The 27751-nt window shown below is 40.5% G+C and overlaps 1 protein-coding gene across 2 annotated transcripts in view; it reads left to right on the forward strand.

The window, feature by feature from the left end:
- unc5cb (unc-5 netrin receptor Cb) overlaps positions 1-27751 on the forward strand; it is a 123868-nt gene that overhangs the window by 64389 nt on the left and 31728 nt on the right. For both annotated transcript variants that reach the window (XM_044334467.1, XM_044334468.1), the window contains exons 2-4: positions 1735-1965; positions 10715-10858; positions 19188-19291. In XM_044334467.1, coding sequence (XP_044190402.1) covers positions 1735-1965; positions 10715-10858; positions 19188-19291 — 479 coding nt within the window. The remainder of the gene's footprint in view (positions 1-1734; positions 1966-10714; positions 10859-19187; positions 19292-27751) is intronic.

Below are 27751 nucleotides of genomic sequence, written 5' to 3' on the forward strand. Positions count from 1 at the left end.
ATTTCTTATTTAGACAGTAAAAGATGAAGGTCGATCAAAGCTGAGTAAGGAGGCAGTTACTCTTAACGGTCAGAGGTCACCTTGGGCTTTACTGCCTCTGTGCAATTAGCAGCAGATTAGGAGCCAAGAAAAGAGAGGGGCAAGTGTGAACTTTCTCTGATGAAAAGCTATAACATTGATACAGTCACAGAAACATCATAGAAGAGCACAAGAGTATTCACCAGAATCATACACATACCCACTCTCTGATACACACACATACGCAAACACAAACAAAAAACAGTACACAGAAAAAAAATAAAAACCTTCCTCCCCCAATGGTGATGGGCAGGTTTGGTCATTTTCTGATTGGCTCCCTTTGCCCTTTCATTTCCCAGTAATCATCTTCAATCTGTGGCAGGTATGGGAGGGAAAGATAACATTAGAGAGACATAGTGGGGAGATATCTGCTCAGCTGAGGCATTATTTAGTGCTCCCAAAACAACCAGGAGGCAGCCTCTGTCAGACAACAAGGCTCCAGTGTGTCCACGCACACAGGACAGGGAGGCGGGAGATACAAGGACATGGAAGAATTACTGATGGACTGATAAACTCTTTTATTATCCAAACGGGTCTGTCTTCCTGTTTTCTGTCCTCCTGTGCTATGTTTTCTGTCTGCCCAACTCCATTTCGATGTCTCAATCTAAGTCTGTCAGGCTTAGTTACTCTCTCCGTCTCCCTCTGTTCTCCCTCCCTCTCTCTCTCTCTCTCTCTCTCTCACCTTGTTTTTTCCCACTGTATCTCTGTCTCTATTACTCTGCCTTCTTTCTTTCACACTTGTGAATAATTGATGTCTACCGGTTCGATGGTAAGAATAGAACAGTTCTGGAGGTGACAAATGGGGTGGCGAATAGGCTTCATCCTCCACTCTTCAAAGAGTTAGAAAGTTAGCTGTGCTCGCTTGTGGGCGTGTATGCCCGTATATTTGTGTGCTTGCGATGTTTTGTGCCACTGTGAGCATTTGTTCATGTTTGTGTGTGTGCGAGCACGCATACACATGCAGCTGTGTGTATGTGATTTAAGACAGGGAGATGAAAGGGAGTTGTAATTACAGGGAAGCGTATCTGTCTACTGCAGAAGTATCCGAGGAATGGCACAAACTGGGCCAAAAGCCTGAGGTCATTAGATCTGCTGCATGTGTGTGCGCATGCATGCGTCTATGGGCTTGTGTGTGTGTGTGTGTGTGAAAGAGACAAAAGCAAAGAGAAAGAGAGGGAGAGAGAGAAAATGGTAGACAGAGAGCGATCAGCTTATAACTTCAGTTCCTCAGAGTCAACCTCTGAACTCTGCTTCTCATTATTGGCTCTGCCTCTGTCTCGTTTCTCAGCAGTAGCTGGTTGTGGTTAGACCGAGCAAGGCCCGGTTTCTGTAAATCCATGCAGTCTTATTGCCTGAGAGGAATCCCAGAATTTCCTGCGCTCTAAAATACACTTGTGTAAACATTCCAAAATATCAAATGATAGGGATTTCACTGTGTGCTGTGCGAATGGATAATCCCATGCAAAGACTGTGGTTATAATACACTGTCCCACTGTCTCTTGTCTGCCTTCCTTTCTCTTTCCACCCACCCTTTCTCTCTTTCTCTTTTTTCTGGGGCTTTATGCCTCTCTTCTCAACTTGTCCCCCTCTTCATATTTCCTTCCATCTCTTCCTCTGTCCCTCCCTCCATCCTGTTTGCCACCTCTCCCTTCACAGTTGACGATGACTTCATTGGTCTCGGTGAGCTGCCGGAAACCTTTCCTTCAGACCCCCCGGAGCCGCTGCCTGTGTTTTTGATGGAGCCAGAGGAGGCCTACATAGTGAAGAACAAACCAGTCAACCTGTACTGCAAGGCCACGCCCGCCACCCAGATCTACTTCAAGTGCAACAGCGAGTGGGTTCACCAGAAGGAGCACACTGTGGAGGAGCGGGTTGATGAAAACTCTGGTCAGTGAACACATCAGCTACACACACATTCAAGTGTGCATCTAAATCAGTGAATGAATTTTATCTGCTTCCCCTACAATATCCGCTAAAGCATGATGGTCATGTTTCAGAAAGGCACTTGTGTAGGGTTAGCAAAAGATCTTGACTTGGTTAAATATTGAAAAAGTCAACTTGAAGCATGTCAGGATGCATTAACTTCTGCTCACGAAAATGTGTGTTCAAACACGTATACACACATGCAGAAAGACACAAAATGGCTTGGGTACTTAATCTCACAGGCCAGCTTATTTGATGTTATTTGACATCACCTTGACTAAGAGCGTCTCAATGAGAACGTCTCTCATTTCTTTCGGCATGCTAGCACCGCCAATTTTGTCGTGTGTGTGTGTGCCTTTGAGGGTGCAGATGTGTGTTTATGTACATGTTTGTGAGCATCCTGAGGAAGTGAATGTAGTGAAGCTCCAACAGGGTTGTTTTCGACAGAATTCAGCCCCTGAAGGCGTCAGAGCCATTACACACAACAGCCCAGCACTGATTGGCTGCATTCAGCTGCTGTATTGGAAATTGAGTTCTTTCTGTCGCCCACAGGTACCAATCACATCGCATTTACCCTTTTCATCCCACTGTTTTGCCACACACATGTCTGCGTGCTCACACACACAGACACGCTGAGTGCTACTCACTTCACTTAAATGTGAATGTTTCAGCACACGAGCACACACTTTCATAGATTTAAAGAACCAGCTAGCATTCTTTTACATGTTTTATCTAAATATCTAAGACACGGTATTAAAGACAACAGCCAGCACAGACAGGCATGTTGCAGCATTGATACAAGATAAAAAAGCAGTTACACAGGTAGAAAAAGAGTGCTGCAGCCAGCACAAAATAAAAAAGGGAGTATTGGAAAACAACCTGAATTCCAACCTGAAATGCTTTCATTTTGACCTAGTGTACTTTAGGAAGAATACACAAATCTGAGGATGTGTTTTGTGGTTATCATTATGACAAAGAAGAGGTTTGAAGGTAGCAGTGGCTCTTAGCCTTTGTGTCAGAAGGTTTTGTGCTAAAAGCATCAACATGGAAAACAACCCACACATCATACACGTACCCACTCCACACAGCCATATCCACAGGCTATTTACTGCACAGATATTCATTCATTTATGCTCTTGCACCCCACACACACATGCACGCACACGCACACACACACCACACCACACCACAAGTGGATGTGTGTAGCCTCTCTCAACCCACTCCATTGCTCTCTGATTTCCCCAGATTGACAGAAAAGGAACACCGATGAAAACTGGCCAGCCTGGTCAATACCACTGATAGTGTAGCCTGAAGAAATTGGATCTCTCCTTCTCTGCTCTCCCCTCTCCTTATCCCTGTGTTTCTCTTTTTCTTTTATTCTCTCTATGTCTCACTTTCATGTTGGAGAGAACTTATTATCTTATGAAAATAAGATTAAATGAGAGATAATAAGATTAAGCGAGTGAGAGAGAGTGAGGACAGAGACTACAGATGTTGTTGTTCATTTAGGTTTTATCCAGATATTTGACACACTCGTGACAACTAAGGTGCTGTCATATACACAGATACACCTGAACAGCATTGTAGAACTGTTTCTGTGTGTGTGTTAGGTGTGTTTACTTGAAATAAAGCAGTGGTCTCATCAAATACAGTGCATATAAAAGTATTCAACCCCCTTTAGGAAATTTTCATGTTTTATTGTTTTACAGCTTTGAATCAAAGTAGATTTGTCTTTTCTTATCGACAGAAAAGAACATTTAATGTCAAAGTGAAAACAAATCTAAAAGGTGACCTAAATTAATTACAGGTATGTTTTCATAAGAATTCACCCTCTTTAATTGGACACATCTACATTATCACTTGTCTTTTTCACATAATTAGGTAAATGGAGGTCACCTGTGTGTAGTTTCAGTTAGTTGTAGTGTAATTACACCTGTAGGTCCAACTTCAGGTGAGTCAGTATTGTGGCAAACCCTCTGACTAAAGAAAGCCGTCCTTAAAAACTGAGCTGCAATGAAAGAAGGAGAAGTGGTGGAGGACACAAAGAGACCTATGATTCTGAAGGAGTTACAAGCTTCAGAGGCTGGGATTGCAGAGACGGTGCAGACAACAGTTGCCCAGGTGCTTCCTTAATTGCAGCTTTATGAGAGAGTAGCAAATAGAAAGCAATAGAAGAAGGTTCTATGGAAGGATGAGACCAGAATTTAGCTTTTTGACCATCAGATTTAAAAAAGGTATGATAGGTCAAAAACAGAAGAATGAGGAAAAATTGCAGTGTCCAGATGTCCAAAGCTATCCATACTGACTCAGGGCTGTAAGTCCTGCAAAAGTTGCATCTTTTAAATACTGACTTGGTGGGAATGAATACTTATGCAAATGAATATTTTATATTTTATATTTGGTATTAATTTAGATCTCTTCGTAGAGATGTGTTGTTACTTTGACATTAAATAGGATTAATCTGTTGCTCAGTGACAAAAAAAGTCACATTACATAGATTTAATGTTATAACACAATAAAACATGAAAACTTCCAAGGAGAGTGAATACTTCTTATAGGCACTGCATGACACAAATGACAGTCATTTTTAAGATGTTTGCGTCGTGTAAACAATTACCTGCCAAAAGCACAATTTGTGCACAATCAGTAGTTGCAATGTAATCAGCAATATGTGGCTTGATTTACTGATAACCTTTCCCTGAACAATATTTTTCACAGAACGAAACAACTCACCTGCAGCTCTCAGCAGGGACTTTTCAAGAGGCCTCATGCTGGTATATGCTCTGTCCAAAGGCTTTTTAATCCAGTGGATGTGACACGCAGTGGGTCACATGGAATGCAAACACTTGAGTCAAAAAACCCACAAAAGTACATACAGTACATAAAACTGATTGCCATCTCATGTGGTGTAATTGGACATTATAATTTCCAAGAAACAGGTGATTACATGTAGAATATAATAGACCATTTGTTTGCATGTGATTATCGTTTGAACAGCAGCCAGTTAACACAATAAAATGGCAGAGTAAATATATGCTTGTCGAAAAAAAAGGGAAAAAAGAAAAAAGTTATATTTATACAGTTGACAGAATGGATTGTCATCGCACCTGTGGTAAAGTATTTTGTTGCATGTGACCATGAGCCCCTCTGATGTGAATTGAGACCTGTTTTGCGTGTAATTATGGGGACACGCATGAAAAGAAGCTATAGATTCAGATCAGCTGTACAAAATGTGGACTTAACATGAGAAAAGCAGTGAGGAGGAATCATGTGTGATGGCAATTTTGACTAATAGCCTTCTCTCCACAGTGATGATTTAGCTTTAGACACTCATCCTGCTGTCACCTGAACACTGTAGCGTTCACCTCCTAGAGTTGAGGGCATGTTGTAGTCTCTTGTGAGGAAAAGGAGCATTGATCTGAGCAAATGAGCAGCAAATTAATTATAAGTAGGTGAGGCTAGAGTAATATACACTGGAGACAGCTTGTCACTTTCTCTAAGATATGAGTTAGAAGATCAAACAGGAGTGCTCTTCATCTGGCCAGATAATCAGAGCACTTACCTCCTCCCTCCTCCTTCAGCTCTCCTTCAATGACCAGTGCCTCATCTTCTGCCTGACTGGTCTGATCAATAATGTTAGCCAGTGCTAACACTAAGGAGCTAGGCTAGCTCACTTTAATGACCACATTAATAATGAATCATCTCCAATGAGGCACCCTGCTTCAGCCGGCTATTAATGGGACATATTGTAGAATCATTTCTACAGCTAATGGCCACATTGACAGAGTGTAAAGTAGCCACTCATCGCTGGCCCTGACATGGTCCACACTTGCTTTGCCCCTCTTGATTTCATATTGAGTGGAATTCTGTGTCTGTTTTGTTCTGTTGTTATCATTGTAATGCTATACAGCGTACTAAGAGCCACTAGCTGAGCTAACATATGAAGTCACTAGATGAGGTCAGCAGGCTTAGTTGAGAGCACTGCTCTTTTGCTTAAGTGATCCCTCTGATGTGTTTCAAGTACAACACATCATGGAGAGTTTAATCCAGCTTTAATAATAGCCATGAAGTCATGAATGACTCTTAAGTAGACTTATAGCAAGTCGTCATCATCGCGTTAGGCTATGTTATGTTACCGTGGGCTAATTCTAACAACATCAGACAGTTAATTCATCACCATAGAACCTACTTCAGAAACAGTCTGGAGCACAGACAGAAAAAATTAACTGATTCAGGCGTACGTTTTACACCCTCAGAGAATTCATATCTACTTATTGTTTCCACTATTGATTTTCCCTCTGCTACTCTGTGTGTGATGTTCTCCCAACATTACATCCATCCTTGACATCCTCAAACTAACAATACTCTTGCTCCCTCACACCCACATCCACACACTCACTCAAACATACACACTGATGCACAGTACACACTTGGACTCACACATCATGCATCGAGGCACAGATACAGGCAGACTCACACAGCAGATGTGGCTGCTCCTCTGCCTGTCGGCACACTGTGTAAATTTTACATGAGAGTTAAGCTGGTGTGTGGGATGTCACTGCGCTTGGTGTGTGTGCCAGAACAAGGAGGCAGTGTGAATGCACTGAACCTGAAGTAAAATGGCATGTTCATTTTTTAAGCATCCATTCTGTTTGCATTTTTCATTCAACCAGAAATTCAGACACCTACTCAAACTGTAGAGTAGACCCTGAACCTTTGTACAAATTGTGGTCATCCAGGGAAGGCGTATAATGGTTATTAACATAAACATAGGCATTTCCATTGTGGCAGTTGAAGCGATCATCCCAATCCTTCGTATACTTTGTGACACAAAGTCTCCCCTGTCACTATGTGTTTGTCACAATTATATACATGACAAAGAAGAGTGCACAACTAAACTGAATGATATGCTAGGGAAATTAAAGGAATGATTGTTTGGTAGTGTCACAACATACAAGACTGACATATTATGTGTCACTTGTAATTTCATGCAATTATTGCCGCAATCATCAGTATACCAAAATCATCCTCTGACTTCAGTTTAAAATGTATCCAAATATTGGCAAAATGAGATTATATCCAGATATCATCTGAGGTTTATTGATGAATCAGTTATTAGTGTGCTTACACAATTTAAACTACCGTAATGCTTCTTTTGTCAAATTTAGATTACTGGCAGAGGTTCTCAGTGTGTCTGAAATTCATTCATATCAGGTAGTGAATCACTGTGTGTAGTGAATTAGATCTCAGGCAAAGATTAGGGATGCTGACTGATTGAACCCTGGGACACCGATGAGTCAGTGGCTTGTGACACAGTTCCAAAGCAGCACATCATAATGATGTCACATCAACAACATATTTCTTAGGTAAACTTAGTTTTAAAAAAGTGGTGAAGTAAATGATCATTACCACTATTAGCTGCAGCTGTGTAGCCACTACTATAAATATATATGTACTAGTCCTAGTACATCTTGTTGTGTTGCACATCTGACAAACTCTACAAACATCCGCTCAAGAGAAACATACTTCCTGTTATTAGTGGCTAAAAGTTTCCAATGGGGTGAGGAATGTTACCAAAACATTTTAGCATGTCAACGCTTGATAGCTTGATAGCTATCTAGTGATTAGCCTTAACACCAGAAGTTTTAGCATTTGTGTTTGTGGTTTTTGTCAAAAGCTTCCTCCTTCTCACATTTTCCCCCAATGCCACAAATGCACTGAATGGAACTAAGAGAGACTATAAAGACATATCTTGCTTAGATAAAGGCGAGTCAAATGTCAGTTGACTGGCTAACTAACAATTAGTTATATTAGCTTGTTAACAGTAGGTTACAGCGACCTTTGGACAAGCTCCAGTTTAGAACTAAATATTTTGGCCTTTTGTCAACAGCCACATAATTAATTCCACTACAGTCATCTGTTTGAATTTGAACTCTGTGCAGCACTTTTAATTTGTGTCTTGTCAAGAGACACTGGCCTCACCACTCTTTTCTTTCCATTTGAATTGGCAGGTAATGATGTGCACTGAGGAAAGGGTGTTAGGTACAGTAGCCCTGAGAGCTGCAACTTAAGCAAACATATGCAAATAGACAAAACACAAGCAAATTAAGAAAACATCTTCATCAATTTGACAACACATGCGCAACATCTAGGAAATTCACTGCAAAATCAGACAACACAACACATTACAGAAATGCATCAAATACAAACAACACAACACATTACAGACAACACAGCTGAAAATCTTCCAGAGGACACTTAAAAGTGACAAACTTGTCTGGACATGCTTGTTGTTGCCACGGTTTATGACTCATGGCGTCATTGACATTATTGAAGTCGGTTATCTGTCAGTGGTGTTGGAAAATAAGCTAAGAGTGTTTTTGGTTTATTTTAACATTGTGATCGCATGTCCAGACATGTTCATCAGTTCATCACTTTTAAGTGTCCTCTGGAAACACTTTCATTGTGTTGTCTGTTATGTACTGTTGTCTGAATTTGCTGCGCATGTGTTATTATATTGATGTTTTATTTGCATGTGTTTTCTTAAGTTGCAGGGTGTTGAGCTCCCAGGGCCTTCGTAATTACGGGATATTAGAGCAAACTACATTTTATTTTTTATAGACTTAACATACATACATTAGAAAATTAAAAATCAGTATAAAAGTATATAGTAAAGTATAAAGAAAGTAGAAAGAAATGTCAAAATATGGCATGATTTGGTCAGTATTACAGGCAGGCTACAGTATAACCAATCAACAGCTGAGTGCAAGAACAGTGTGCACAACTCTTTGAATTGGATGTGCTACAGCTGCAACAGAAAGATTCTCAGTTTCTGTCATTCTGTCGGCTAAGAACAAAAAAAAATGACTACAGAGCAAGTCATCACCAAAACTGGATGACTAAAGAGTGGAAAAAAAGTTCCTTGGTCTGACAAATACTGGTTTGTAATGCTGATGACAGGGTCTGACTTTGGTATACAAATAACATAAATCTGTAGATCCATCTATCCTCATGGTAATGGTGCAGGCTGGTGATGCTGGTGTATTTCCGTAGGGAATGTTCCTAGGCACACAAAAGGCCCTTTTCAGTAGCAACTGGGGATAATTTGAATGTCACAGTCCACTTTAACATTATTGCTGACCAGGTTCATGAGCATGACAGTTCCAGGAAAATGACATCAACTTGACTTTTTTCCAGTGGGCTGCACAACCACCATATCTAAACTTAATAGAGCAGCACTTTGGGGATGAGGTGGCATGGGATATTCATAGCATGTTCTTGCGTAAAATCTGCAGAACTGTTGCATCACTATTGGGTCAATGTGTCCCGTAAAGTGTGTCCTACATGAACCCATGCATATTGAAAATCAGGCTGTTCCGGAGGCCAGCGGCACACTCCTGGAATTATAGCGACTGCCCCGCATAGGGAATGATTCACTTCTATTAGTATCAACCCTGTTCACGGTGGGTTCGTATACTCAAGAGAAATGGAAGTGTTAAGGCACCAGTATAATCATTCAGAACTTGTCGGATGGTCAAACAGCTTCGGAAACCCCTTTCCCCAACACCTTTCTAATGTCTGGCACTGGCACTTTTTGTGGTTACAACTGAGTGCAACAGAATGAAAGTCTTCCAGGAGAGATTGTCTGAAAATGTGTGCAATTATCCCCATATTTAAACAATTATAGCGTCTTGCCCCTTTTTATAACAGCTGGCTTTTCACCACACCTTTGAGTTTGGCCATTCAGTACAGCTATAAACAATTTGCCTTCCAATGTGGTCGGACAGCACATAGTATGAACTTGTTCTTTTCTAGCATAACCCAGCCGTCGTCTCGTAATTTCTGCAAAATGCAAGTTGTCTTATTGCAGTAAATTTTTCTTTTTGACGAGGATTTCATGATACCACTGTTGTCATCACAAATATCCTTGTTAATCAAAAAAGGATGATGGATTGAGCTGAAATAAAGCATAATATTGGATGGAAATTGGGAAGGATCCATATCATCATTGAATGCCTTTTCACTGCATAATACATACATACATATATGCATTCACTTAATTTATATGCTCACACACGTACACGTTTTCAAACGTGCGCAGGCATACACACGCTGTAGCAGAGGCGTAATCTGCTCTAGAGGGGCAGCTGTTGGTAGAGGCATTTGTTTTGGGGATGATTTGTTTGTTTGGGTCCTGGCACCCAGATGAGCAGTAATCAGAGGAGTTAGCAAACAGGATTGTGTTAGCCATGACGCAGAGAATCCTCCCCCACAAGGCCCAGACCCAACAGCTCAAGGCTCTGGCTCTAGAATCGGGGCCAGACGCACACACAAGCACACAAAAACACACACACACACATATACCCAGTGTCAAAGCATGTGATGTGACTGATGCAAATTGTTTGATGGCATCTATAATGACATTACCATCAATTTTTGCCGTGTTAGAGAATACAACATTTAGATGTGTGGATTATGTGAGGTTGGTGTAAATAAGATCAGTGGATACATTTTGGTCTTTTTAATTCCTCATTGTCACTTCTTATCTGTGTTCACTTTTGATATACTCTAATGTAAACTCATTTTCTCCCTTTTCCCCTTAATTTTTCCTCCTTTTTTCCCTCTTTCCCATATCTCGTATTCCCATCCCTGCCCTCTCTTCTCACTCTCTATCTCTTCCCCCCCTTTCCATCCTTTCTGTCTTTCCTCACAGGCCTGGTAGTGAGAGAGGCCAGCATTGAGATCACTCGGCAGCAGGTGGAGGAGCTGTTTGGGCCGGAGGACTTCTGGTGTCAGTGTGTGGCCTGGAGCTCTGCAGGGACCACCAAGAGCCGCAAAGCCCATGTCCGCATTGCCTGTGAGTATTCTCCCCTCCCTTCAACCCTCTCGTCATCCCATTATTCAGTCTTTATCCTCTTTCTCATCTTTGTGTTCCTCTCCAAACAAAATCTCTTGGCTGCCAAGGAAATGCATCCCACAGACTGACTTGAGTATCATGACAGATTTATAGATTCTGGAGATAGCAGCTGTGGGAAAAAAAGGGTTTTACTAACATGGGACTCAAGTGTCCCTTTGAATTTGAGTTGGTAAAAAGCCTACAGAATCTGAATCAGTTTCCTTGTGTACAGTATAAACCTGGAGAAACAGTGTGGAGGAAGGGGAGAGCAGCAGCAGTGTATACACAGAAGAGAGGCTATGGCACATGTTTATGCCAGTGTTCCCTCTTTTTCCTGTAGGTGGTCCACATTTGTTCTGCTTGTGTGTTTGTCCTCCTACTGAAAAGCATAACACAATTGTTCCCAAGTAATGAGAAACATTCTGTTGCCTCTAAAGTGTGGGCTCATTCTTAACTGTTCCCCAAAGCATCTGCCAGTCAAAATCTGAAAGGTAATGAAACCTCAGAGGACACAGCGAGGAAAGCGGAGTTGTAAGAGTTTTAGTTGTGGCATCAAAGCAATTCTTCTGCAACACAATGCACATTACATAAGACAACTGCTTACACATTGTTGTCAAAATTCCACCTGAAGGGACTTCTTTTATAGTATCAGCTAGATCATCGCTCTTTCAACTCCTGTCAAAGTCATTCCAAGGCATTGTGACTGACATGTCCCGCCCAGCTTTGCAGTTTCTGCTCTGACTTTCTGCGAACAGGAGAAAAGGCAACACCCACTTGCAGTTTATATTCTAGTCTATATTGTTATCACTGCTGGATAGGGCTGGATAGGGATATCAGCTTAATGTTTGGCTGCCACTGTCAGAATGATTTCATCTCCACTACATACAATATAGCAAAGTAGCACAGTACGGAGTCAATATCCATGGTTTTCACCTGATCTACTCCATTTAGAGGCACTCACTGTAGCAATCGTATACCCGTCCCTCTCAATTTTTATCTCCCCTAATTCTCATTTTCCTTCTCTGCATCTTTATATCACTCTCTATGTCTCTGTCTGTCCCCCCTCTCTGTTTTCTATAGTTTATCTCTGTATCCAGTGTATTCTCTTTCAAACACCAGTAGCTCTGCTACTGTTGAACTAGCTTGGTGAATCAGAATCATGCCTCTCAGTCTCCCACCGTGCTCTCTCCCGCTGCTCCACCTCCTATAATCACCCATGATGAGCAGCCTGCCAGCACTAACCTATCCCTCAAATCACAATGGACCCCTCTTCCCCTTCCATTAGCTTCTGCTGAATGGATTAGCTCCTCTACTGGGCTCTCTCTCCAGGCAGGCTTCTTGTCGGAGCCAGACTCTATCCCGTTAGGATAATGGAAACTGGGCTTGTTTTCCTCTCCTCTCCCATCATCTAAACATATACAGTTTAATCAGACAGTGAGTCAGAGCCAGCACTGGCGAGTTAAGAGGTTGTTGTGTTGAAGAACTGGCTCTTCTTGCAAGAATGGCTGGTCTGGCTAAAGGTATTGTCAGAGTCTCTGTCTGTGTAAATTCCTTATGATTGCTTTTCCTTAATGTGACCTCCACAAAACCGTTTTGATTGGCGCTTCATTGTTGGGGTGTAGTGATTACTTGCCAAAGAGAGTCAATAAAAGTATTTGCATAGAAGCATATTAAATAAATCAAATAAACTGAAATGCCTTTCAAAAGATTTGTGGAGGGTAATGTTTACTGAGAAAGCTGGAAATTGATTTTCTTGTTTGTTTGTGGCCTTGTAATTTTATGAGTACAACATAACAAGTAAAACCTTAAGTTTATTACTTGGAGCAACTTGATAATAATGATAAAAACCTCAAATTCAAAAGTCATCTTGGTAAGTCCTAACTGTCATTCTGAATCCAGGTTTACTGCAGCACCAAATGATTTACTAAGGAAGGCAGAGACTGTTTCTGAACTGTGAGGTTGGTGTAATTTAGCATCACACAAGTAGCCACAAGCGTTCACATAAGGTAATGGCTGTCATATGTGTATTTTTCTGGCGACAAGCAAGGCTGGAAGTGTATGTATGCTGACGAGAGAATGGTGCGACTCCCACAGGAATGTCAACTCAGCCTCTCCCACACCCTTCAGTGTCCCACAGTACCGAGCAGGGTTATGAGAAGTGAAGAGAGGAGAGAGGGAAGCACAATTTAAACCCACATCCAATATAAATATACAGTACAAAATAATCACTTGAATGCCACTAATTGTTTCATCAAGAATAATGCCAAATGTTTGCAAATCAAGATGAAAAAACAATACAAGCACTTGCCTATGTCATTTTTACTAAAAGAATAATTCAGGCTATTCAGGATTTTTATGATCTATACAGTCTATACAATATTGCATCCATCTGGTGGTAGTTGTGGCAGGCTCTGGTTTTACACTAAAAGAAAAAAAAACAGTGTGACAGTGTGTATTTTCTGGCAACAGAAGAAGAAATGTAACTATCTCCACACATTTATTATTTTTGCCTTTTGTGATCTTGTACATGCATTTAAAAAATGTTCTTTGGTTTGTACATTTTCCTATGATATACACACCATCCTCCATTGTTTAAACATTTCTGGGCCAAACCAGAACCTGCTATGAACACAACCATATGAACACAACCATAAATGCTACCACCAGTGAGTGCTGCTAGGCAGTATGGTCCATCCAAAACCACCAAATGGCATGCTGAAATACTGCACACTGAGCAGACAGGCCAGCGGTTTCCTGCCCAGTCAAGACTTGCATTTTTATAGTTAGAGATCAAATTTAATTTATTAGATTTGACTGAAGTACATATACAGTGTACTATAAAGTGTGTCACAGTGTAGGAGGAGGTGTGCCTGATTCTCCCCCTCACCTGTCATACTGTGACTACATATTCTTTAATCATTTGGAGGCAATTTGAACTACTGTGGGATCTATCTCTACATTATAGTTCTGACAGCAGAGCAACAGCAGAATGACTCTTACAACTTCAAACGATAAGCACTCTTTTGATACTAAGTTTTGTTAATTCCTTTCCTTTCCTTTCCTTTCCTTTCCTTTCCTTTCCTTTCCTTTCCTGTCCTTTCCTTTCCTTTTTCGTCTTATGAAAAACAAATTGTTTGTCCTTGTATAAAATTCTATAAAGCAATGTCTCAGCCCCTCCAGTCATTCCTTCTTTTAATTTCATACCAGATTTTTATGGAAATTGCTTTCAATTCAATACTCACCCTTTCAGCTTTTATAATACATTGAAAACTGTGGAGTTATAGCATATTCCCCTGAAGACACACATACTCTCGGGTTGAATTGGGACAAGGGCTCTCATTGAATTTGTTATTTTAAGGTTAATTTTTCCGAATTAAAAATGAACCTTAAAATGATTATAGGTATTCGTTATGGCTTGCGGGTGTAGCCTGATCATGTATTTTGTAATAAGAACATGATCTAGTTTCCCCTGTAGGGAATTTAGCTGAACAGTAAAATGTCTCTTATTTCAGCATAATGCCTCTTCATGTAATAGCTATTCAGCAAAAAGAAAGCAAGTGATGAAATCGGTAAATTTAACCTCTATCCCGATCAGGTTTTAGGGATGGCTCTTTTTATTCTAGGTAATGATGCCTACAAGGAACAAACTTTGTAAGAATTACTTCCATACTACAGTATATCCATTCAGACATATACTTTGCATTAGACTTTTGGAGAGACTCTGTGTCACTGCACATCTGCTGTTGCTTTCAGTCTACAAAATATTCATATCTAAAACTTGAATTCAAAATCAATGTGGTATTTAAGAACCATCTAATATAATAAATCTCTTTTTTCTGGTATTACACAATCTCAATAGCAGCCCGTTACTGTGTTTATAACATTCTGTAAAGAAGAAATGCCATATCTTCTCCAGAGATTGAATTGCTGAACCATGGTCATTCTGGGTTTGTTTCCATGGACACGGTATAGGTAGAGAAAGAAATGAGATATATTGGTTCAGTATGCAGAAGAAACTTAGAGATTAGAAGTAAAGTCAAAGCAAAACTTGAGACTCTCAACTGTTGCAACCGGTGTACACCTATGTAAGAGCTGACTGATTTAAAAAAATAATAACACTTGATCTCACACAGTCTTTGAAGACGTATACTTCCTGCTTAGTTCAATTAACTCTTAAGGGTTAGAGCTTGACTTTAAGGTCATAGAAAACCTCTTCGCTCTTGTACTTATAGCACAGATAACATTTTCAGCTTGGTTTGTGTTGCTCTACATTTATTCTTGCCTTTGTATGAGAGACTGGTCCATGTTTGGTTTAATGGTGATGAGCAGAGTTGGGTTCATATTTAGGATTCATATTAGATTTACAGATGTTTTACATATTGATCTTCTAATAAATGTTTTTAAAAAAGCAAAATAAATTTGAATGCATGCAGAATTGTTGTACAGGAAAAAATAAAATAAAATTTAGAGTAGGGGATCCCAAACTTTTCCATGCCAAGGCCCCCCACGTAGCATTAGCTTTTGGCCGGGGTCCCCCTTTTTCAAGATGTCTTTAAAAGCCCATTGTCATGTAATGTAAGTGTAAATGTAAAAAAACAGCAACTTCTGAATATATTTCCTTACTTTTATTAATGCAAATTTGTATTTCAATCTTTAATCATTCCATTAGATTCAATACTTCTGTTTTCCATTATAAGCATTGTTTGTCAGTTTAGCTTAACAACATTCAATATGGGGCTTTTTATTCAGGAGCGTGGTCTTTCAATTTGAGAGCATGATTTATTGATTTCACGTTTGGATTTTGTAATGCTTTCCAAACCCTGCCCTCGCGCTCAAATAGCCCCTGCTTGTGCTTTGATTGCTCTGCTTCTGCTCAAACTGTGTACTTGCACTCAGAGATATTGTTGCTTGGACAGATTTCCTGCTCTCCAGCTTCACCACTTCACCTCGCACTCCGGCTACTTCTGTGCACTCATGAAACGTCTACTCTCAGATTTCTGGTGTGCTCTCAGATTTTCTGTGCAATAACCCTTTCAAAATTCCCCAACCAGTAGAATGCCACGTGTAGTGTTGACCAATGAAATGATCCCTGCCTCCTTGTGGACTTGTTAGCTTTACTTCTTAGACCGTCCCATACTCTTTAAGCGGTTCATCTACTCCCTCCCACCAGGGCTGTATTAAATGTACTTCCCTTGCCTTCTTAAAAACTTTTTGAAATAAAAGGACAGTTAATGTATATAGCATTGTCGGTACTTTTTCTTTTACTACAATAGCTACATATAATAGTAGCCGTATAGCACACCGACCTCCCGTCAGTGTGCTAGAAGAGAAAATGACGTCACCTTCATGACTCAGGAGCAGGAGTCTAACGGATTGCCAAAGTTAAGAACCCCAAGTAAGTAAGAAGATATGCAGGTATAGTACCTGCAAGTGGGGAAGTGTTTAATATATTTACAATACATATTTATATGTAAACCTTTCTGATAAAGCAGACTTTGATCATGTGATCATCATTTGAAGAGAAGAAAAGTGTTTTTCAAATGTAGTAGCTCATTGCAGTTGCTTTTGTTTTGTAATGTCTTGTGTCAGCTAGTTACTTTTGTTGTTGATACTTTTTTCATTCCTAAACACTAAAATACAGAAGAAAAAAAAGAAACACAGTGGCGTCCATTTTGATGTTAGTTGCCTAACAATAGCGTTTATATTATCAATATCATTTATCAGTGGATGTATTCTCGCACCACAAATATGACTTAACCAATTCAATTTGAAGAAAGTAATAGCACCATTAAAATAAAAAACTTACTTGAGCTCCTTGACTTTGGCGATCTGCTAGACACTCACTCCTGAGTCATGAAGGTGATGTCATTTTCCCCCACCAACGGGAGGCCGGTGTGCTGTACGGCTATTATTATATGTAGCTATTATAGTAAAAGAAAACGTATAGGCGCTGGTATATACATTAACTGTCCTTTTATTACAAAAGTTGTACAAGAAAGCAAAGGAAGTACATTTAATAAAGCCCTGGAGAGCAGGAGTGGATGAACCCTATCAAAGAGTAACTGCCCATACGGGACTCTAAGAAGCAAAGCGAATACACCTGCATAGAGGCAGAGATAATTTCATTGGTTAACACTACAGCTGACATTCTGTTGGTTGGGGAATTTTGACAGGGTTATTGCACAAAAAAAATCTGAGAGCAGAGCAGAAATCTGACAGCAGATGTTTCACAAGCGCACAGAAGCAGCCTGAGTGCGAAGAGAAGGGCTGAAGCTGTAGAGCAGGAAATCTGTCCAAGCAACAATATATCTTAGTGCAAGCATACAGTTTGAGCAGAAGCAGAGCAAATCTAAGCACAAGCAGGGGCTATTTGAGTGGGAGGGCAGGGTTTGAGGGAAAGCATTACAAAATCTTAATGTGAAATCAATATATCATGCTCTCAAATTGAAAGATCACGCTTTTGAATAAAGATATGAAAAAAAAAACACATAATTCAACAACATTGTGTGAGTGTGTGTGTCTGTTCATGTGTGTATCTGTGGGATTGTGTCTGTTAGTGCCATATGCATGTCGTTGTCTACATGTAGACATGCAATGTGTTTTGTTTTAAGTACTTTTAAAGTTGAAAAGGCACACTCACACAAGCAGGTGGTTGCAAAAGGGAAAAGGCATTTCAGAGCCCTCTCAGCCAGGGTGGGATAGTCTTTTTTTTACATGTAGCCTGTAGTCAGTGAAGGAGGGAAAGAGCCTCAAATTTCAATTTTAAATCCCATGAGTTTGTCATCTCAATCAGCTCCTTTTATGACTTTAAATCCAGGGGCAAAGGGGTCCCTACTCCAGTTTAGATGGGTGTTTTCAAGGTCAGGGAAATAGTCTCTGAAATATCCCTGGTGCCAAAATCACTAGATGACAACAGCTCCTGGTAAAGCAGTGGGAAAATTTCTGCAGCTACCTCCTGGAGCTTGTTTGATCATAGCGTAAGCTTCTTCGAAAAAGCACACACTTTGTCTTGCGCATGCAATATGTACGTGTCATCCAGCTGAAGTGAGAAATATTCGCTGGCTCTCACCTGCTCCAAGAGTTGAGTGGACACATCCTGAGCCATGCCACTAATCTGCCGGCTCACGGAATTATCAGACAGTGGTACAGCGTCGATTTTCTGGGCAGCATCCTCACCAAGCAATTCTCTAACAATGTGTTTGGTAGCTGGTAGAATCAAATCCTCTCCAATTGTGTGTGGTTTCTTAGTATGAATAATGCGGTATGAAGCCAAAACGATGCCTTCAATGCCCATTCGGGGAAAGTAGCTCGCTGCACGAATGTAGCCGACTGGCCAGATGCTCTTCCTTTATGCTGAAGTTTAGAAGGGCTTAAACACTCATTTGAGAGGGTCTCAAGGCAGAGAACGCATTTGATGCACTCATCGCAATTCTTATGTGCGGCGGTAAATCCATACTTTATATATACTGCTGTCTCATACTTGTGAGTTTTACTTGGCCAGGAGTTCTTTGGATTTTTTGCAGCTAAGCTTTTGTCACCTGGGCTGCTGGTCTGCTCATCGTTGATTAAATGTGTCAGTAAGAGGGCTAAAGAGTATGTATGCCAGGACTATTGCAAAGGCTGTGGAAATGGTATCACTGGAGTTTGGATGTTTGATTGTGGATTTGATGCTTCAGTGACTCCAAAGTTCCCAAGCGGTCCTGTTGCTTCCCATTAAACTCCTCTCCTCTCCTCTCCTCTCCTCTCCTCTCCTCTCCTCTCCTCTCCTCTGCTCTCCTCTGTTGTTGTATATGATGTCTGCTGCTTCACAGTCTGTGCAGCAGGTGATGATATATGTCTAATGGGCTTCGGGTTCCAGTGTAGCGTGACACCTTCAGTAATCCTGCCCTGTCAGCTCCACTATCCCTGCCCTGCACTACTCCATCAGGGCTCTCACACCACAAAAATATTGGTTTTTCATTGGAGGGCGAGCGATCCCCTTCTCCCTATCTTTCTTCCATCTACTTCAGGCAATTTATCTGTGTGCTGAAGGTGAGGGAGAGATAGAAAGGAAGCATAAATCTCAGCCACTGTTTCTAGCATTGAAATACATACTGTTGCTTTAGCACAGGGGCAATTATTATTGATGAGCTACCCTGCCCTTTCTTTTGATGATTTATTATTACCAATACTATTATTGATTGATTCCACATTTAATATTAAATGTGGCTCTCCAAAATATACCTCACATCTACCAGTCACTGAGATAGAAGTGAATGTTGATACACAATGTGCTTTCTGTTCATTGTAGACTTGCGGAAGACATTTGACCAAGAGCCTCTTGGGAAGGAAGTGTCACTGGAACAGGAAGTATTGCTCCAATGTCGCCCACCTGAAGGCATCCCAGCTGCTGAGGTAAGGTTCAAAAGTCATGTCATTGAGCCAGTACACTGTAATTGTTAGGAAAAGTAGATGCTTTGTTTGAAAAGGTACACTTAATACGTAGTTATAAATGTGATTATACGTACTAAACCCAGCCAAAAGCTCCAACCTCAAATCCAATAAACTGGCTTTTCTGAGAAGAGGTTTATGTCTTTTTCGGATCGGTTCCTGCTGACATGTCACCGTCATTTCTAGTGTGATTTTTTTTTTTTTTAAAGCATATAATGGGTAGCTACAGTAAAATGTCCTTAACTGTATTTGGCATGTGTATTTTTTAGCATGTATTGTGTGTTTTTGGTAATGCCTGTCATCGTCTTTTATGGCACATAAAGGTAAACAGTGTGTGTTGATTGCAGAATTTTCCACAGCTTTGAAATATGCTCATTTCAGAAGTTGTAATGCAGTAACTGAATAAATCTGCCACAGTCCAGTGCACAGATAAGGACATTTTTTTCACCGCTGTCTGGGCTATTTAAGCTGTTTGGGTATTTCCTGAACATTGGCCAGTCACTGCAATTTGGTCAGAGGAGGGAAATTGTAATTACCTGCTGTGGGAAAAAAGAATAAAACTAGTTGTGTCCCTGCGTTACCTTAGTTCAGGCAATCTCTCCTCCCTGCTCTACTTCCTCCCTGCGCTACAGTAGAACACTGTTAGAGCTGCATTTGAAAAGGCTCAGTTGAGATTGCAGGGACATAAATAGAGGATGAAAGGGTGGTTTGATGGGTGGGTGGGGGGCTTTGGTGTCTTTTTTTAAGATGGGGGTGTAGGGACTGAACTCTGTAAAGGCTTGGGATTGACCTGGAAAAGCTGAGTTAAGTGAGTGGAACTGCACAGCATTTATCCCCGCTGAAAGTGCTGACATGTTAAATGGACGAAAGTTTGGGACTGGCACTGCAGACTATTCTTATACAATCCAGACTTCAGTCTGATAGTGTTGCTGTAACAGCCGTGTAGTACTGGTGATTCTGGCACCTGTCTAGGATCTCAGTGTCAATTCTGTTCCAATCATGGAAGATCTATGCTTTCTGAGATATGGGGTTGCTGTGGTAACCCAGATGTAGAATAAGGTTACCTCTTATTGTTTATAGTGTACTTTGTCTGGGTAAAGATATGCATTAGTGGTTGGTGAAGTAGAGGCAGTGCTGTTTTAATGCAGTTACTCGTTATCAAACCACCCATCTGTTCAACAAATGAGCGGACAAAAAATGTTTGGTTAAGTTCTACAAGGCACAATGACATTTCACAGACATCCAGCATTTGTGGCAATTCACCCCTTCTGAAAGAAAAACATTGAACAGATTGTTTAAAATTCTCCCTGCCTACATTATATTCTGTATTCTGACTAACAACAATGATTGTTTATTTTTATTTCTATGAGAACAATCTCAAATCAAAATGCGTAATGGCTCTATAATTGTAAGATGTCTACATTTTTTTTTGGGGGGGGGGGGGGGGGGGGGGGGGGGCTGCATCCACATCACATGACTGTCAAGTTTCTGTCTGTGAAAACCAAAAGAAAAGTGGAAAATGCAATATTTTAAGTTAGTTTCGGCATTAAAATGCATATTGATAACATTTTTAGCAAGAAATGTGCATTTTATTTTCATAATTTTTGTTCAGTAAATGTATATGTTGTTTAGTTTGTCAGTTATTACAAAGATTTTTTCAGGCTTTCTATTGTTGCTATGGTGGTTGCCAGGGTGTGATTTGCCGGGGGAGATGGTGGGGATTTCCCCCCCTGTGGTCTAGGCTATATATCCCTGCCTCTGCTGATTTATTTTTGTCCCTGGTAGGGGACAAAACTTTATCCTCCTCATAGTGATTTATGCTGCTTCACCCATAGACCATCTATATATCAAAATATCTAAAATAAACATAGGATATTTTAAAAAAAGATATAAGGGCTGCAACTTGAGAACAGTCCATACTGCAAACAACAATAAAATCAGAAATGGACTCTCACTGTCAGTGCTCGCACTCGTTTGACAATAGAGATGACGTGGTGTCTAGGCTACATGATGACACAGTGGATGACCCCTCCACAGGAAAGCATAAAAAGAAGAAGAAGAAGTTCGTCATCAAAGCAGACTGTTTTCTTAATCTGACAAGTAGACATCTACTGTATCTTATTTATTGTTATGATGACAGCACGTTGTCCTATTACATGTTGTGATTATTTTCTATTCAATACTGAAGTTTGCCGCATGCTGTGCATAGAGCTGAATTGAACAGTGATTTGCAAGAATGACATTAAGTGTATTGGCACGTCTGGCTGAGTGGTGCTATCTACAGTACTGAAAGGAGCGTTGGGGGATTTATTTCTGGTATGTTTAATTAGCATTTGACCTTTTGTTTTGTTGTATATGATCACATCTCCTATGTGTCCGGATGAGGAAAGGATAAGGCATGAACTTGACATCACATCACCAAGAGTGAAAATATTGCGCTATTTGATTAACTCAATTTTTAAGAAATGGATTTAAATATTCCTACAAATGCAATGGTCAAATTCAAATTTCGTACTACATCCATACTTTATTCTTTAAAGAAATTGTGCCTCCCAAAAGTAGACTGCATACAAAAGAAAACAATGCACATTCAAAAATACAGCCACAGTATAAAGCACCAACAAAATTAAAATGAATAATCCTGTTTGAACAAAATATTTACTTGACAAAATTGTGCAAAACTTCAGATGTGCTACAGTGTAGTTGGTTAGAAGAACAGACACTGTAGTAATCTTACCAACAGACAGACGGTGACTTCTTACTGCTATATTCTGTGTTGCTGTCAAAAGCAGTACATCTGCAACTGTTTTAATATAACTGTGATTCTCTTTAACTTTCTTTCTGTACACTTTGTCAACCATGTCTAATATAGAAGAATCTGTAAGTGTTACCCTCTTGTGCTCATTCCAAGCAAACATAGCATTAATGTGAGGCTCAAATATCTAATGCAACTTAAAGCCACCATCTTTGAACGTTGCTTTTTTTTCCAATGTGAAAAGCCTGATTCTGAGGTGAAAACAGATTCTGACGCATTAAGCAGAGAGAAGTGTCTGCATGCATAACAGTAGGCTGAATATTTCCTTTGTGAGTATTCAAGCCATGAATACAGGTTATACCATAATGGATTGAATGACCTCCTCTTCTCATCTTGGATGGTATTTGGAAAACTCTTTAAATGAGGTTGAGTGGGACCTGCTGCTCATGACTGTGAAATATCTGAAAGTGACAAAAGCGTGAGATTCAGATCCTGCATTAAGTGTCATCTAAGTCACAGATATGACTTATTGGGACAGAAGTGGTCATTGCGACATTAATACAGATGAAAGAATTGAGTCTCCAAACTAAGTTTTGTAATGAAAACACACATGAGAAGTGCACTGATTTGCAGCAAAAAACAAGAAGGAAAAAGAAAAGAATATGGGTGAGAGAATGGATTGAGATATGTGAGAGTTGGAGGCAAGTAAATGTTTTTTGCAATGGAAACGTAGGTAGCTGATTCTGATAGAAAATATATTAAATAGATGCATGGGTTCAGGGAGCTACTACAGATGACAGCAGAGGGGTTTGCTCTGTTTTCAGCTTCTTTAATTACTCACACTTACCTCATGGCTATGAAAAAAGACAACAGTTCCATTCCACAATTTATTTTTCCTCTTTTTTTTCTAAACTCAAACACAGCTGCCTCAGTGGGAAAAAGGACACAACTGAATGCTGCTTTTTCATCTGTGTTTGTCAGGCCTTTTCTCACACAAGCCCGCCAGAGAAAAAGCCTCGGAAAAAGCAGATGGGCTAAGTCTGTGGTTACATATGAATCTGCAGAAATATGTAGCAGCCGTTGTGAAGGAACGATCTGTCATATTTCACCCACTCTAAGACCAAAAAAATACAGAGAAGATGAGAGAGGCTGAAGGCAGAAGGAGAAGAGCTGTTGAGGTTTGTCGGGGTTGGATCCAGTGGGTTGTTGTCAGGCCTCCAGTGGGCTGTCAGTTCACTCTGTGGTTCCTTTTGCCTTACGAAGGAGAGGCTGGCAGCATGGCAGACAGTGGCTGAGCCATAAAACCCATACTCTTACAGCGCTTTTGTTAATTCATGTGGATTGTATGTGATGGACATTGTGCTTTGTGGCAGGGATCCAAAGCTGCTCTTTCATGAAAAAGACAAGCAGGACACACATGCACTGTGCTGACAGCGCATGTACTGCATTGTCACATAACTGCACTTTCGCATGCATGTTCACATGTCTGCGTGCCAGCAAAGACATTAGCAATCATGCAAGCAATGGCACACACGATAACTGCCATCAACTCAACTAAGCACTGAAAGTCTATTCATCTATTGTATAGAGTGAACAGTATGATTGTGGCTGACCAGCTGGCAGAAGAAGATTCACCAGTGATGAACTAGAAGAAGGAATCATGCTTCCTCCTTTAAAAGTGGAATAAAAGCTTTGATTGAAGAAAATCTGTTGTCTCATCCAGGTCGAAAATAATGTTTTCAATCACTGTTAAAATTGCTAACCAGTTAACGTTGCAAACTCTGACACTTCAAGATTGTAAATATTTTGCAGTTGTCAGGAAAGTATTCTGCCGAAATCAGCTATAGTGCCAGATTTTTGCAGCTGGAAGAGACGAGGAGTTACCAAAGTAACTCACACACGCACACACATACATTCAAAGAGCCATTCTGCAGAATCAAAGTAAGTCAGTCACAATTAATTTTGATCTCAGATTGCAAAGTGGCATTCCTTTACAGTATGTGATTTGATCCAGCATCCAGTTCTGCATTGTTCCTTTGTCTTCCCACTTTTCAAATGATTTGCATTATAGGTTGTCATGATGGTTTACCACAGTAATGACATCCTGTGATTCTATTTAAGTGGTTTTGAGACTTTGTTGGCTTTCCTGCGGGGGCTGTTGCCCTGAAAACTAAACATTATGCTGAATAATCAGGATTGCTCCTGTGATGATGCAGCATGTTTTCTTAACAGAAGTTCCCATCAGACTGAGGTATCCCAACCCTTGTTTTTGACAGATTATTCACACATTATACATTGATTTTCTCAAGTACGGCAAGTAACCGTGTAGTGTTGTCGAACGCATATACATATAGACACACATTCTGTCCCTCTCTCACACACATACAAAGAAAACACGCAGCAGGCATTTATTTTGGCTCTCCTTGCGACCATTACCAATGGAACTTTGGCCTTGGAGGACTGAAATACTGTGAGTGAGGTTTCTGAAATTGCACAAGGATTCAGTCATCTGAATGTCTTGTATGGTCTGAATACATTAAACACTCACCAGGCTCCCTACAAGTCATTGTTACACGTTTCCATAGCCATGAATATTTGATATATACTTAATCAAGGGCAGACGGAAAATGGAACTGTATATGCTATTCTAGGAAGGAAGAGGGAAGGAGTGATTTGGCAGGAGAGGCTCTCTGCTGTGTTTCTGTGTTTGACATGGGCTTACTTTCTGAGTGCTGCCTATGGATATAGTAACAAAGGTGAAGATGAGGATAGAGGGCTTTCCATCAGCTCAACACAGAACCTTCCCTTTGAGATCCTCCATGAAGCTTTTTCATTAAAATCTAAAGGGCCTCTACACAAGTAACGGTCGACTCTTTTCATACTCAATAATATGTGTCAGGCTCATAAAATGGACTTAAATCTCCTTTGAGAAAGAATGCAGCTTTATTGTTCCTTCCTCTTTTCTTCCGCCATGCCCTCCATCTCCACTTCAGAGCACTTATCTCAGCCCTGAGAGAAAGACAAGAGTTCAGAGGTGATGCAGCACTGTGAGCTGCTGAGTCTGTTTCCATGGAAGCAGGATTTTAATTCAGGCATCTCCTCAGTCAGCCGGGGTCCTGCCGTGTTATCATGGGTAACGAGTCATTGATGCTCTGCGGGGAAGGGGCCCTGCTGCCATGATTAAGTCCATTGGCTTTACTGAGAAGAAAGCCACGAAATACAAAGCTCTTTACTTCACACTCCCTCATCTAGAGAAGTGAGAGACTAAGTCAGATGAATTTCGACAGCTGGATCAGCAGCTAGATCCAAATTCAAGGTTTCCTCATGTAGTTCTGTGGTTCCAGAAGGACAGTAGTAGTTTTGTTATTAGGATCAAATTTCCTCTGTTTTTGTTATTGACTAAATGTACTGACTCTCGTCATCTAGGTTGAATATCTTGACTGTGGCCCTTTATAGAGATCCAGCAGCCACCTTTTCTGCACATCAGACCATGTAAATGTCAGTGATCACTGTTGATTTTTGGCCCAGTTCCACTTAATAAGCAAAGTGAAGGCATAACGCAAACAGTGGCTTGTTAGGTCACCTTGTCACCTGTTAAGAGTGGGCCAGGAATGTCAAGAGTAACAACATTTCAATGCCCTGTGAAAGAGGAAATGTATGTTCATTAAAGCTACCCGTGGGAGAGAAGGTGCCAGGAGGCCAGACCAAATCCCTGTAGCAACCAACCAAAGATTGCTCCTCAGGCACTTACCTGTCAATCATTGCAGTTTTCCCATGTAAAGGCTGTGATTTACTCTTAGTAGCCCAATATTTTTGAGCTCTGCTGTAGTCCATAAGTAGCTGCCATTCCTTCTCTCTAGGCTTTAACAAACATTTAGCTGTAAAATTTTGAAAAAAGGATCAGACCAGAAAGGATCAGACCACCAGATGAAAATAAAATATTATTCTTAATCAAACAGAGCATAGAAGCACGGCTTATGGCTCCAGACTGCTGCAATGATTTAAACTGAAATTGGAAAACAAAACCAAGGAACTACTACATGTGCTAAATGGGCTACAAGACCAACTTATATATTGCCTGTATTATAATATTGCCATTCTTTGTGTTCTGAATCAGTGGTTCACCTGCCATCATGGCTTTCTTCCAAACCCTAAAAGTAAACCTAGCTTCTTTGTTTACACCTCTAAAAAGGGCATAAAATGATTTTAAAATATCACGTTTCATTAAGCAACCTGGAACTGTAGGGAAAGCAAATTGCTGGGTGCCAGTACTTTCATTTAAAATGGTAATGAGACGATAATGAGAGAGTTCTCATTTTTGGGTAAAAAGTTTCTTTATCACTTGAAAATAGTCTTTGAACTGTTTGCACTGAGCTCGTGAATTGGTTCCAGCATTTTTATCCTTGCTCCTGAAGGTTGTATTGTACACAGAGAGCGAGTACTGACCTCTATCACAGCACAAAAAGCCTCTCCCTTGGTGGAGTTATCGTCTAAGCTTTTCTAAAGGCCAGAGGAGACTCAAGGAGACCAAGGACTGCGTGCACAGAGTGTATTACACAGTTCTCTCACTGGCGAAAGCTGTAATAGTTTATATCAGTTTATCATTTAATATTTCTCATAAGATAGCGTGTGCGTGCCATGCCTCTCAGTAGCCAACTTGTAAATTCACTTGTCCACCCACCATGAGAATATAGAATAATAATTTTGGCTTAAAAACAAAAAGTATAATGGCAGAGATCCCATACTCACATCATCACCATATCATTAACCGATCCTTGGGCCAAAGATGATTTGTACACCAAATTCTAAACAAATCCTTTTTTATACTGTAGATACCTCCTCAACAAACAAGACAAAAAAAGCAACGGTGGAGCTAGAACTAGGACCTAGTTCAAGAAATGGCTATTCTTCAGCAGACTAAGGCTTCAGGCAGGACTGAGCAGAAGGAGGTCATTACTCCTGGCTGGAGTCTCAGTGATCCTTCCTTTGTATGGACACATTCAGTAATAACCACTCCAACTCCACCTCTATTACCCAACCTCACCCTCCTGCCTCCTCCCATTCCTGCTCCTCCATATGCACCCTCACAAACACACACACACAGATATAAATACAAGTAGCACAGGCGTACACATACATACAAACATTTTTCTCATTGCATCTCAAGATATCACACCTTAGTGTATTTCGACTTGTTAATATTTATACAGCTCACATTTCCATACTTGTCACGCAGGCAGAACATATGGCTTGTTGTCTCATAGTGGATGATTGAATAATCAGTTTGTAACCTTTTGTGGCTCATTCTCCAGGTGTGTCATTCAAGCCTGGAGCGGATGTATGCTGTGAAAAAATGGAAATGAATAAATTACATCGGGTAGATAGTTAGACTTCCTGTGGAGAAGCAGGAGAGCTCATAATGACTTCTCTGTAGAAGAGTCTCGCACATTGCTGTGGAACATTTTTTTTTTTCTCCCCGTTCTTCCTTTTCACACCCCTTTTCCTCCCCCACACTCTGCTGTACGTTCTATTTCTGACACAACAGCGATGAGTAATGAATGGTTTTGCCTTGCACTGGTTCTTAACAAGTGAGTGGATTGTATACAGTGTGTTCTGTATATTTGGCTAATTAGTGTTGTGCTGGCACACCCTGGCAGAGCACAGAAACA

This window comes from Thunnus albacares, chromosome 18 (assembly GCF_914725855.1).
Source record: "Thunnus albacares chromosome 18, fThuAlb1.1, whole genome shotgun sequence".
NCBI classification, from domain to species: domain Eukaryota; kingdom Metazoa; phylum Chordata; class Actinopteri; order Scombriformes; family Scombridae; genus Thunnus; species Thunnus albacares.